At 41.8% G+C, this 14,319-nt stretch overlaps 1 protein-coding gene across 2 annotated transcripts in view; it reads right to left on the reverse strand.

Moving 5' to 3' along the window:
• The window catches only part of Spred2 (sprouty related EVH1 domain containing 2), a 118,039-nt gene that overhangs the window by 26,039 nt on the left and 77,681 nt on the right, over nucleotides 1–14,319 (reverse strand). For both annotated transcript variants that reach the window (XM_076833436.2, XM_076833435.2), the window contains one exon: nucleotides 4,972–5,149. In XM_076833436.2, coding sequence (XP_076689551.1) covers nucleotides 4,972–5,149 — 178 coding nt within the window. The remainder of the gene's footprint in view (nucleotides 1–4,971; nucleotides 5,150–14,319) is intronic.

The following is a 14,319-nucleotide window of genomic DNA, read 5'->3' on the forward strand; positions in this document are numbered from 1 at the left end:
CATATGCACAGTTGGAAAAGGAAAGAGTATTTATAATTGCCTTTTCTCTTCTGCTTATGGATGACTGAGTCAAGTACTTATGTGACTGGTTTGGTTGAGAGTTGAACTAACTGCTTATTTCTTGGACTTCTGTTTTTATTCAAAGAATGACAGACCTATCGTGGTTAATTATACTTGGGAATCTGGCAGACATTTTCTTGAAAATGAACAAAGTGAGCTTGTCACTTCAAGGAAAACAACTCGAGGTATTTGTTGCCAATAATAAAATTTGAACTTCTAAGTGAAAATCATAATTTTGGACAGCTTCCAAATCTTAAATAGTGTTCTAATAAGATCATTGGTAATATTAAGAAATGTAATTTTTTGATATTGTAGGATAAAATGTGTCAACAATTGGAAGATCTGCTGAACTCAGTAAACCATTATTTTCCAGATGACTAATGCATCATGTTAACAAATCAGACATGAGTGAAAAACACAGAGCAAAAGATATACCAGGAATTGAACTCTGCGGTGCTTAACCACTGATTCACATCCCCAGGAGTTTTTTAAACATTTTATTTTGAGAAAGGGTCTCTCTAAGTTGCTGAGGCTGGCTTTGAACTTGCAATCCTCCTGCTTTAGCCACTTGAGCCATGGGAATTACAGGTATGCGCCACCATGCCCAGCAAAACAATGGATTTTAATATAAGAGAATAAAAAATTCCTATCAATGGTTCCAGATTCCACATTTAAGAAACTGCAATAGGTTGAGTTTTGATGTAGTATCAAAGAAGAATATATATAATTATCTGACAGGGCTCTTTAAATATGACTCTCTTTTCTAGCATATGTTATCATATAGCCAAAATGACATATTAAAACAGATTAAAAAGCAGGAGTAGATATGAGAATTTGGCTCTTGTCTATTCAGCCAGATACTAGTGAAGTGCTAGGTTAAAAAGTTATGTGGGTTTACAATTAAAATCTCAATCAGGTGTGTCGGCACATGCCCAACATCCCAGAGATATCAGGAGGCTGAGACAGAAGGATCTCAAGTACAAGGCCAGCCTTAGCAACTTAGCAAGATCATATCTCAAAAAATAAAAAGGGCTAGGGTATAGCTCAGTGGTAAAGTTCAATCCCGAGTATGCATGTATGTATGTAAGGATAAATAAAAAAATAAAATCCCGCCAAATTGTCTTTCAAAGAGCTGTGCTGGCTCAAATTCCCCCATAACATTTTGTGACAATGTTCACCAACTTATACATGGGCAGTCACTGGAGGGATCAATCAACTCTATATTTTGTGATTTGTCTTTATAAAGTGGTTTCTCATGGGATTAAGGAGTAAACTCCTCTAATTCATCTAAAGTAATACTCAACTCAAAAAGTCCTAACTCACATAAAACTTCTCAGGAAAACTTTCTCATCCTCAGCTTATAAAAATGATCCGAATTACTATTTGGGACTGGGCCTCTGGAACACACCTGTTTCCCACAGAAATAATGATAGTTAAACTCACAAGCCCCAATATGTAACTAAAACCAACAACCACAAAACCCCCTCACAATACACTGAGACCTAAAACTGGACAACACTGGAGTGTCCATCCACAACACTGTTTCAGTCAGAAAGAGCACTTCATGCCCTGGTGGGCAAACTGGGAATTCTGATCCATCCACCCTCCGTGCCCTATTAATGGCCTCCACCCTCTCTCACCATTCCATCTCTTAGTGCAGAGCTCCCTGCGGGCCTTTGTCCACCAGTGGGCAGAAACGCTGCTCTGCAGAAGCTCAGAAAGCCAAGGGAGGGGTCACTGAGTCTCTGAAGGGGAGTGTGTGTGAGTGTGTGAGAGTGTGTGTGTGCGCGCTGTGGGAACAGGAATCCATACCCTTCATGGGGAGGGCTGGAGAGCTGAGAGTGCAACCGAGTACAAAGGTGTGTGTTAGTGGACAGCTGGAGCCTAGAAGTTAAGTCATACACTAAAGAAGAGGGATGGGGAGACACGGTGGCAGAGGCAATGCCACCTGCATTTAGGACAGCACGATGTGCAACGGCAACAAACAGAGCTGGTCCACAAGTCCAGGGGGAACAGAGGACTGGAACTGCCCCACCGGGCTCTGAAAAAGAAATGGTTCCAAGTGTCGGTTCAGACACTGAATGCACATCCTCAACCAAGGAAGGGGACCACATCTTGAAGCACTGAGCCCCCCACTACTACAATATCTTCTTCCTTTGGAATGTTGCAAGAGTTTAGTGATGCCGTGCATACCAAGAGCCTTGAAAAAATAATAAAACCTTGTAACTATAATGTACAAGTCACAGGTAAGATACAAGTTCAGGGGGCTGGGGTTGTGGCTCAGTGGTAGACTGCTCGCCTAGCATGCTTGAGGCACTGGGTTTGATCCTCAGCACCACATAAAAATAAAATAAAGATATTGTGTCCACCTAAAACTAAAAAATAAATATTAAAAACAAGATACAAGTTCATAAATGTATTGTAAAATTAAGGGGCTGGGTCAGACAATCTAAATGGCCGTTTAGGTTGAAACAGTCTATGACAAACCATGAAATTCCATGAAAAAATATACCTAAATGTCATCAACCCTTCACACAAGTAGGTTCCCCCACCCCTACCCCAGGTGCTGGGGATCAAACACAGGGCCTTGAACATATTAAGCAAGAGCTCCAGCCACATAAGATAATTTGTTAACCCAGAACAATTAAAAACAAAAAGAAGGTGAGTGAAAATTTTTTTCTATTAAGATTTTGTAGAAAAAAAATACTGACTAAAATAAACAAAGCAACAGATTATAAAATTATATTTGAAGTATGTCAAATGAAGATTAGATCTTTATTATACAAGACAGCATAGATATCAAGGAGAAAAATAAGATCCCAATAGAAAATATGCAAAGGACATACATTAATAGATAATTCACAGTTACAACTGTTTGTAACAAAGAGAAAATTGTTTGAGCTCATTATGTACCATAAACTACCACTGCTATTCTATCAAAGTGATAAGGATTTAAAATATATGACCTTCTATGTGTTAAAAGGAAATTTTCGTATGCTAGCAGTAGCCCCCTGCACACATAATTGACTTCTCCAAATTATCCCCCAAAAGTAATAAATATGGAAAATGCAGGTAGGTGTCTCTTCAGAGTAGGCAGAAAGGAAAGAACTTTAGTTTTCAACACTAAGGAGATGGCCAAGTAAATAAAAGAACATCACACTGATATCAGCAACGTGGAAAATTTATTTCCTTCCTTCTGTTCCTTGTTTTTCTTCAGACAAAAAGTGCTCTACTACTGAGCTACACACCTTCAGTCCCTCCAAAATTTCCTTTTTTTTTCCTTTTTCCCTTTTTAGTACTGGAAACTGAACCCAGAAGAATTTGACCTCTGTGCTAATTCCCAGTCTTTAAAAAAAAAAAAATTATTTTGAGTCAAAGTCTCACTAAGATGCCCAGGTTTGCTTCGAACTTGTCATTGATCCTCCTGCCCCAGCCTCCAGAAGACACTGGCACTACAAGCATGCACCACTGCACCTGGTTCAGAAAATCTATTATGAGAATGCTTGGGCAAAGTAAATGAGACATATAACTGATCACAAAATATGATGAGAGTTTTGCAAAAATAAAAATCTGTGCAAGGGAAAAAACTACATCAATGGGCTGAAGGTGCGACTCTGGTTTGGTCTTGGTCATCGTGATGGGGTATCAAATGCTGGATTGTGGTTCACAAAATGGGTCACCAACAATGTAGAATCATTCTAAATCCTAATATCTTCAGTCATAATGACTGTTGTAAGCATACAGTGGTACAATCTAGCCAAAAGATTAACATGGTACTCAGCAGATGGTAAATGCTAGATAAATGACAGTTTCATCACTTTTTGTTGGTCGTGTGATTATACTGCCTTTATTCCCCAAATTTTGTAAATAAGAATGTTTTCTTCATCCGACTATTATGTAGGGAACTTCCTATGTAAATACTTCTTAAAATTAGCTATATCCTCTCTTCCAATTTTCAGAAATGAATCAAGTGTGAAAATGGCATTTCTGTTAATCCATATGTAACATTTACAAATTGTTTTATCTACTGTGTGATTTTTTTAAACTCTAAGAAGTGGTTGCAAAAGAAGATTAAATTTGTACATCTAACACATGAAACTCAACAGATGCCGCTATAAAGGGTCTCAAACGTAAGACCGACATATTCTTGCGCCGTCTGCATTCTCTGTGAAATCCTGTACAATCCTGCACATTCCAAATCATCTGTTGGTTTCTGAATATACACACCACGATCAGCTACAGATAGGAGTAGTCTTCCATGTTTAGGGCCATTAACTGAAAATAGACTGGACATTCTATTTTTCCTTCCTGTTATAGATTGTATCATAACAGACCTGGTCATCCCAGCTCCTTCACCACCCTGTGCGTTAAGAACTACCAATCATCCATTCTTGGGAAGTAATCATCCCTCTCCCAAGTATTTATTTATAAGCATGCATAATTATTTACAGAAGTGTGATACCACTACTTTTCTGTTACTTCTTTTCCAAACAAGCTTTACTCATTACTTATGAAATAAAAGCTATGGTGTCTTTTAGATAAACACTTGTTTAGAAGGAGCCAAATGTCAGAAGACATTTTCTCTGTGCCTTTGCATTCTTAAGTAATTTCTACTTTCCAAATGCAATGGTGAGCTCCATGAATAAACTCTACATTTTGAAAACTCTGGCTTCAAGGTTCCGTATCATCTGAGTTACATAACATGTGTGGTCAAGAGCCTTTACTGCAAAGGGAGGGTTATGTTTTAAAATTTGACAGCAGCTCCAGAATTCTAACTTTTCAAGTTTTTTTGCAAGAGTTTGAAGTCAGAGAAAAAAAATTAAAAAAAAATAATAAGTGAAGAGCGCTATGATGTCACGTAAAGAAATCAGTCATTGCTAATTTAACCCACAGTTGCATGTCTGCCATTACCAGTTTGTCTTTCTGTCGTTCACCATGGATGAGAAAGCCGCTTCGTCCATTGCCTTCGGGGTGCATGACCTTACAGACCCCGACGCGACTGATCCCGCCTCCTTCCTGTGGGAACCATCCCCCGCTGGAGTCATCTCTGGTCATAACCACAGCCTTGACACGCACAATATAGCTGTCACTAAAACGACAACAAGAAGAATGGGGCATGACAATGGTCTGGTAGCTGCAGAACATGTTTCACAATGCAAGATGACCACCAGCCAGCACTTCTCTGGACGCAAGAGAAAATCTGTGCCTGGTAATAATCTTGAGAGGCAACCCATCTCAAGATTTTTTTAGAGAAGAAACAAAACACATCAACTCAACATAGAAGTACCTTAAAAAAAGACACCTAAGTGATTAACAACTACTTGTGAGTCTCTGAAGAAGTATTCAAAGCATCTCATTCTCCAGTTTCAGGGCATAAATATTAAAAATAAGTGAGCCAATCTCTATATTTTGGTATCTATTTGTAAGTTGGAAAGACAAACTTAATAACTTAAGAGGATACTCACTGTAAACTTAGTTTATAATGAAAGGCAAGTCTTATTAACACTTTATGAAGCTAATAATTTTCTTATTTGGTACAAGAATAAGATAGTCCACTTCCAAATCACAAATTCTGCGTGAAATCATTTATACAGATGGGGAAATATTTTAATTCAAGATACCCTTTACACATTTGTAGGCTCTTATTTATGGTTTTATTTTTTTTCCATTCTAGAACTTTGATTTTGCAATAAGTTCTTTTGCACAATTGCCAACAATCCTTTCTCCTTCAGAGACCAATCCCAGTTTCTTTTCATTCTTCATCACTTTTTGGGGAAATTTATTTGGATTTTCAGCAAGGCCATTGAATTCTCACTTGATGTTTTCTTTCCTTGGATAGAATTCATTTTTTACTCAATCATATATTCAGAGCTTATGTATGCCAGATGCTATGCTAGATTTTAGGAAACAAAGATGCAGAGTAACAGAGAACCCTCTTGTGTCTTGAGCCCCAGGGAAGGCTGTCTCCTACCCCAGAAGGAGCCTGGTCCTACCATCAGCAGGACAGAGATGTCCCTCTGCTGCACATTCCTGCTCACCTCCTCACCCCAAAGACAAGTCACTCGGATTTTCATGACCCTCCCTTGGCTCAGCCTCCATCGTGACCCAGCTGCCTTCCTCTACCAAGTCCATGGGCCTGAAATCCAATAACCCCTAACTTCCTCATCTTCTCCTCTGACCATTCCTTTGGTTTTTAAAAAATCGTATAAACTGTACCTACTGTACAAAATTTACCATTTTTAAGTGTACATTTCCGTAGTATTAAGTACATTTGCACCCCCAGGCCACCCTCAACCACCACCCATCATCTTCAGAGTGCTTTCATTATCCCAAACCAAAACTCTGTACCTGTGAAAATACTTACTCCCCATTCTCTCCTCCCTCCACACACAGCCCCCACCCACCATCATCTGTACTTTGTGTCCCTGTGAATCTGAGTACTCTAGGTATTTCATGAATATTCCTTTTGCTTTATTAACCTGAATGAAGTGAAAGGTCCTCTGTGGCTCAGTCTCCCAGGCTACTCTCTCCAGCATGGCTCCTCCAAGCCCACACATGGGGTAGAGACTCAGCAGAGCTGCAGGATCCTCACCCTCCCCTGGGTTCATCTGCAGCTCATACACCGGACCATGCTCTTCTTCCACCCACAATTCTGGGTCACCCCTTAACCTCTCATCCCTTGAAGAGGCTTGGCAACCAGGCTCACAGTCCTTCCTCTTCCCTACCACTATCCTGCCATGATTCTTCGATGTTTCATCACTGATTATGAGCATCCTTCCAATTCCTTGGCCTCTTAGCTTCTGGGATTCTTTCCCTCCAATGACTCCATCCTGTACCCAACCAGTGACCCACGCTCAGGTCAACCTTTGACTTTCTCGCCAACGTCTGCACCACCTCCCTGCCTCAATTTTAAGCAGCCCACTTTCCGGCCATCATCCCCTTATTCTGTAGCTCCCTCCAGACTCCAGTGATCACCTGGCATCGCAGCCTGTTCTTACCATCACCTTCAAGGCCCTTCTCCTGCTCAGCATTCCTCATGTTCTCACTTTGATTCTCCACCCAACTTCAGCTCCGATATCTACCGTGACACTCCTCGGCACACAACCTTAAGACCTGTGCTTTCTCTCTCCTCATCGTGATTGCCTGACAAAACCTGACCTGGTTAAGTCCTACCACCTACCTACTCCATGCTCCAACCCACGCTGCCGCACATGGTGTGGGGAACACCCCCTCTACTGTGCTTTAAAACAAGCCTTGTTTTAAAGTCATGATCATCTGTTAAGTGGATCCTGAGGTACCTGGCATCCTGCTACAGCAGTCCACTCTGTCTCCAAGATGACTTTTAACTGGCCTCCTTTCCCTTGCTCTCAGATGATGGATGAGCTTGCCTGTTTCACTGAGAAGCCAGATGCAGTCAGTAGAGACCCTGCCCTTGCACCCACCATCATGCCTACCGGGTACTGGTACTCTCTGCCTCTCCTCCTTCACGGTGCCTAAACCATCCCCGATCCACGTAGGGGCCAACTTCTCCAGTTACCTGCTCTATGCTAACAGTGTCCTTATTTGCATTTCCATCCAGGCCTCTTCTGGAGGAAGCTCTTAGTGAGTTCTTCTGAGTTCTCTGCTTGGGTGTTTCACAGGCATCACCATCAATATGTATCAGATCAAACTCTTCATTCTAGTATGCTCCCACTCTTTTGGTTCTCCCTTCCAATTATACCAAAGACAACTTTTTACCACCTCCATTGACACTGCCCAACATACCTGCCATCACTTTGCACTGAGATTATCACAACTGCTTCCTAATTGGAATCTTTACTTCCATGTGTGCCTGATTTGCCAGAAAACAGATTAGATTGTGACTCTATTCAAATCCTCCAGCAGCTTCCTAGATCATTTTGAGAAAAGCCAAAATGCGGCCATTACTTATTCCACTTCAGTCCCACTGGCCACACTCATGCCTCAGGGACACTGCACTGGCTATTTATCCCTGCTTCTTAAAACCCCTTTCCTGCCAGCCACAGTGGTGCACACCTGTCATCTCACAGAGACTTGGGAGGCTAGGCAAGAGGATCACAAGTACAAGGCCAGCTTGGACAGTTTAGTTTGACTCTGTTTCAAAATAAAAAATACAAAGGGCTGGGGATTAGCTCAGTGGTAGAGCAGCCCTGGATTTAATTCCCAGTACTACAAAGAAACAAACCAAACCAAACCAACATTCCCCACCCTTCTCCCCTACACCAACTAGACTCATTCCCTTACATGATTCAGTTCTCTGCTGGAAATTGTTTCCGTAAGAGAAGACTTCCCTGTCCATCCTACATAAAACATCTTAAATCTTCTCACCCTGCCTGGCCTGTATCTGTCTGGCTACTAGGATGTGAACTTCTTAAGAGCAAGGACTTTGCCCTTTTGTTCATTGTAATATCCCTGGAGCTGAGAATGAGATATGTTAATAGACTGTGAAATGAATAGGTGACATACACAATAAAACAGGTTTTAAGGAATGCATTTTGTAAGCCGGGCACAGTGGTGCACTCCTGTAATCCCAGCAGCTCTGGAGGCTGAGGCCCTAAGTAACTCAGTGAGACCCTGTCTCTAAATAAAATATAAAAAAGGACTGGGGATGTGGCTCAGTGGTTAAGCACTCCTGGGTTCAATCCCTGGTATTGAAGGGAAAAAAAAAAAGGAAGAAAGAAAAAAATGTATTTGTAGCTAACAGAATCCTTGTTTAAAAAAAAAGAAAAAGAAAAAGAAAGTATTCAGTACTCATTTGCTTACGAACCACAATACTTTAGTTGGGATAATGGTTAAGAATTCCTTTTAATTAAAAGTAAATGGACAAATTGCACATGTAGAAAAATACATGCAAAAATCACAGGTTGTGCATGCACATACTTCGAGATCCCAGAGATAAGAATATTTGATAATGTATTCAGATTAGTTGCATATGAACAACTTTGGAGAACATTTTTTCCCCTTCGCCCCTTAATTCCAGAAAAACTAAGGGTACCTAGGATTTAAAAATCCTCCGGTGTACAACACAGCTGTCTCAAATCTTTGATGAGTGTACTATCTGTTCATCTCCCCAGGAAATGGCCAACGTGAACTGAAAGAACTGAAACTCTATACACCTCTTGTTAAAATATGGTTTGACTGGGCTGGCAATGTGGCTCAAGCGGTAGCGTGCTCGCCTGGCATGCGTGTGGCCCGGGTTCGATCCTCAGCACCACATACAAAGATGTTGTGTCCGCCGAAAACTAAAAAAATAAATAAACATTAAAAAAAAAATTCTCTAAAAAAAAAAAAAATATGGTTTGACTTTGTACATGCTGTAGTTGGGGGCTGTTCTCCCTTTGAGGGGATGAAGCGAACATGAAAAAGAGAGGCTTGCATTACTTGTTAGTCCCACAAACTTATTTCCCAAAATAACACATTTATTAGAGATTTTTATAAATACCCCACCCTCTGCTTCTAGACCACAAAGGCTACCTGTGCCTCTGCTTGTGCTCTATGGCAGCTTCTTGCCTCGATTCCTCCCAGCAGGGCCTTCCCCAGCATAGACTTCTGAGTGGGGAGAGGTAGGGAGTTTGGGGTGGGCGGGAAGAAGCCCCTTTGGTCTCCACCGGCAACAACTCTGACAGCATTAACTGTGGCATCTGGTTATTTAAAACCAGGCCTGGGGTGAGGTGTTGCTCTGAGAGCTGAGAGGGCTGTCTGCGTGGTCCAGCTGCATGGCCGCTGGCCAACGGCTTCCCATCCATGGAGCACTGACTGACATTACTCGGGCACTTCACTCCCCACCCCAGAGAGCAAGGACAATGAACTCTACCACCAAAAGGTAGAAGAGAGGAAAACTCCCTTCCCACCTTCCCTCCCCCTCTTTCTGGAAAGAATTAAACAACATCTGTTTAAAACAGATGCAGGGGTTTGTTTGGGGAGGATGGGCCGGAAGGGCAAGGACAGATTGGTTTTTTAAATTTGTGCAAGGAAAAGGCTGCCGGGATGCCTTAGAAACATTTTCAAAACATGCTACCACTGTCAAAAATAACCACCACAAGGTGTTGCTGAAACTGGCAACTGCTGCACGGTGGCCTGGTGGGGACTTGGGGAGGCTCCAGAGGCAGGCCCCAACACCAGCTGTGCAGAGCCCGGGTCTGAACCCGACCAGAACAGCCCCAAACAACCAGTGTCATCACCAATGGTGTTTGACTACCACTCAAACAACAGCATATCCTTTGGCTGGTTTATGAATAAATTGACTGAACTAGAGATTTTCCATTTAAGGAAAAGCTTTATGTTTCCAACATGCAGGTTTTTTTTGTGTGTGTGTGTGGGGGGGTGGGGGGGCGATATGGTCACTCAATATGAAAAAGAGGCAAGTAACAACCTGTGTCAGGAGAGGAAGGCAAAGAAAGAACAATTTCAAAACTAGCAGCCCCAAAGAGAAGTTTTAAAATATCTCAGCATTTATGTTGTAAGTTTTCTCCAAATTTGAAGGACAAGTTACAGAAATAAACAAAGGAAGCAGACAGGTCAGCTGTGCCTTGCCTCCTCAGTAGCTGAAGAAATTGCTTTTTGAGCTTCAGTTTTCTTCCTTTGCAAAATGAAGACAGGATCCACCCTGCTGGTTAAAAGCAGTGATAAAGGTCAAGTGCCAGAGCCAGAGAAGTTTGATAAGTTGCAGCCATCATTACTTCTGCTGAAAGGCTGGCTTTGATGGCAGAAACAGGCCCTTTAAACCCCTGTCCCCTGGCCACACTGAGTGGGGCTACAGACCGCCCAGCTTCTCAGTTGTCAGAGTGGAAGGGCTGGGGATGCTGGGACAGACAGCAGGAGAATCTCTGAACCCAGCCTCTCGCAGAAGACATTGTCATAAAGACCAGGGATGATGGCACACTGTAGGCAGGCACACCTGTGGAGGAGCAGACTTCCTCGACCATCTGTGAGCTGGCCCTCTGCTCCTGCCCCTCCCTTAGTGTTTTTTTTTTTTCTTTCAGGAATGGAGACTGGAACTTTTATATGCCCCATAAATTCTTCCTGGCCCCCACCTTATCACCAGCCCTTATCTGATTACACGGCTCCTTTATCTCTCCATTATGCTAAACATTAGACTCACTTCCTCTGGCCTCTTTTCCATTCTTCTCCACTTCACCAGACCTTGAGAGGGATTAGCCAGAGATCCCAGCCTCTCCAGCCCAACTCCCAGACGCCAGCCGAGCCAAATATAACCAGCTTTCTCCAGGGAGTCAGGCACACAAGCTTTATTTTAATCACATCCCCACGCCCCAGTCCTCCTTGTGCTTATAAATTTATGAAGGCTCTTAGATCACATCAAATTACATACATATATAGAAAGTATTATATGTTTGTAAAATGTATATAGATACGAAATGCATGTATATATATCTGGTGATCTCTATAAAATGACTCAACAAACTATTTCAGCACAAGCAAATGTGTTAAGAAGTCAGAGGTACAGGTTAAGATCTGTTAAACTGGGTGGTGCTTTTGTGGGTATTCATTTTACATGTCAGTTAAGAATTTTCAAAGTCAATTTCTCGGGGCTGGGGATGTGGCTCAAGCGGTAGCCTGCTTGCCTGACATGCATGCAGCCCGGGTTCGATCCTCAGCACCACATACAGACAAAGATGTTGTGTCCGCCAAATACTAAAAAATAAATATTGAAATTCTCTCTCTCTCTCTCTCTCTCTCCCTCTTTAAAAAAAAAAAAAAGAACCAGTCAAAAAGTCAATTCCTCTGGTTTTAGAAATTTACATATTCTGGACTTGATAGACAAGGGAAGTTATGTGGTTTTGTGAATGGCAGTAACATTTTCTGCTCTGTACAAACCACTAAAGGCAGAACACATGTCCTGCATGCTTAATGCTACAGGAAATAAGGTCTTTATATTAATTACCAAAATATGTACTGTTTATATGGTTCGGTTAGGCCATTACAGGAAAGGGTTAGGAAAGATCACTAATTCAAATGGTAGAAGACTAATTTGCAAAGTGCCATTTCTGGCAGCGGGCAAGTCTGGCAAAGAAGTTAGCCTTCCTCTCAAATCCTGATGAGCAGGCACCGTGAGGCAGAGAAGAAACTTTCTGAACATTAAACATAAAGGGGGTCAGTATGCATGAAATCAGTTAGGAAAGCTGAAAAGTGGGCTAAGTAAGAAAAAGGCTTCCCCACAGTTAGTTAAGGTCAGTGATACCAACCACAAAATACACCTGGAGAGCCATCTTTGAAACAGCCCTACCCTAATAACTGCTGGTAAGAAAATCTATGTACCTGAGCAGGTAGTCTGAACTCACAGTGCTGGAGCGACAGACCTGAGGAAAAGAAAGCAGGCTCATCAGTCCACTCCACTGCGTCTCTGCTTTCCTGAGCTGCTGCAGCTAATCTTGCCTGTGCAGGGGAACCCTGTTACAACACGGCTTTGGTAGCTTGTAGTTTTTATCTTCACAACCCATATACATATTTTTAAACTATTTATTTATTTATTGTTAATTCTAATTTGTTACATGACAGCAGAATACGTTACAATTCATATTACACATATAGCACAATTTTTCATATCTCTGGTTGTATACATAAAGTTTATTCACACCATGGAGTAAGTTTTCAGGAACAGAACTCAAGAATGACACGATTCTTAAAAGGTGTGTGTGTGTGTGTGTGTGTTCTTTGCTTTCTAATGACTAGGGACCTACATTTTATCCAAGAACCTGCTTATATTGTGACAATCACAGACCCCTTTGGGGATGTTAATTAGATTTTCTTCCTTCACTCTATACTGGGCTCAGAATCTGAGTGAAGCCATTGAAAATATTTTAGAAATCCCACTGTAGTCTTATGCCACACGCCAGAAGTTCTGCCATTCTACAAGGTCACCAGTGCCCTTTGTGTCCAAGTCCTATCCTTAGAAGGGGAGGTAAGGGGCATTCCATCCTCATCCTCACATGCCTCAGATAAACCCAGCATCTATGCTGTTGATGCTACCTAGCTACACCAAAGCATGTAAATCTCCTCACCTACACATGGTTCTCTGATGCATATTAGAGGGCCATGTACTGGGAGTACAAATAATACTGGAAATATGAATGATTATAAAATTTAGTAATTTGTAGATTATTCTTTAGAATTATTCCTAGCAAGTCAAAATTTATTAGCATGGGCCTCTTGTACTTTTATTTTTCTATTGAAATTTTCATAAAAATACTCCTTTTTAAAAAAATCTGCGATGGCTGGGGCCACCTGTATTTAGAAACAAGTGATTCTGACACCAAACTATATGCTAATATCTTGTTTAACATATAGTTCTGATTTAGCAGGTTATGTGCCTCCATAAAATTTTCCTTTAAATTTTATAATTACAGCTGTAATTTTCCTTTAAATTTTATAATTTGCTGATGGGGCTGGTGTTGTGGCTCAGTGGGTAATGTGCTTGCCTGGCATGTGTGAGGCACTGGGTTGGATTCTCAGCACCACATACAAATAAATAACTAAAAAATATATATATTAAAAAAAATTACAATTTGCTGTAAACATTCCTATTTTTCAACCTCTGAATGCTCCCTACACCTTCAGACCCCAGGAGCCAGTATAGCAGTGCACTGAATGTTCTGGTTCACCCTCTGCACAGCCACAGAGCCCACTCCCAGACATCCTTAGGAGTGGAATGGAGACTCTGCCGGGCGGTCCCAAGGCGAAGGTACCAGGCAGTGTGCTGGTCACCAGGCTGGTCTCTCCTTTCTTTTCTGTTGTGTCCTGTGACCCATAATGGCCAATAAAAGGAAATGAAGAAAGACACAAAGGAACAAAGATCAGAGCTGGAAGTTAAACATGGGAGCCTTGGAGGAAATTGTTAGGGAAATACCAGCAGACAATTAGAGACCCTCTGATATCCCCAAGCTGACTGACACTTCTAGAGAGCTGGGGAAAACCTGCAGTGGCCCAGAGGCTTTACACTTCTGCCGGTCTACAGCAGCCTCCAACACAGAGCCCCAGTACTGGGGGCCAAGCCACAGGGACTGTGAATGGAGGTGAGATGCCCACGGCCTGGCAGTGGGTAGGCAGGCCGGAAAGCCCCTCATAAAATGCTGCTCTCTGGCTTACTTCTCAACAAGGTTTGTAAGTTATATTAGACTCACTCCATTGCACTGTCCAAAATGCAACTGTTAAATTAATTGTTTAATTTGCAATTGTTAATTGTTAAATTAACTTCTAAGTGTGTATCTCCTACAGTCTGGGACA

This window comes from Callospermophilus lateralis, chromosome 14, assembly GCF_048772815.1.
Source record: "Callospermophilus lateralis isolate mCalLat2 chromosome 14, mCalLat2.hap1, whole genome shotgun sequence".
Lineage (NCBI taxonomy): Eukaryota > Metazoa > Chordata > Mammalia > Rodentia > Sciuridae > Callospermophilus > Callospermophilus lateralis.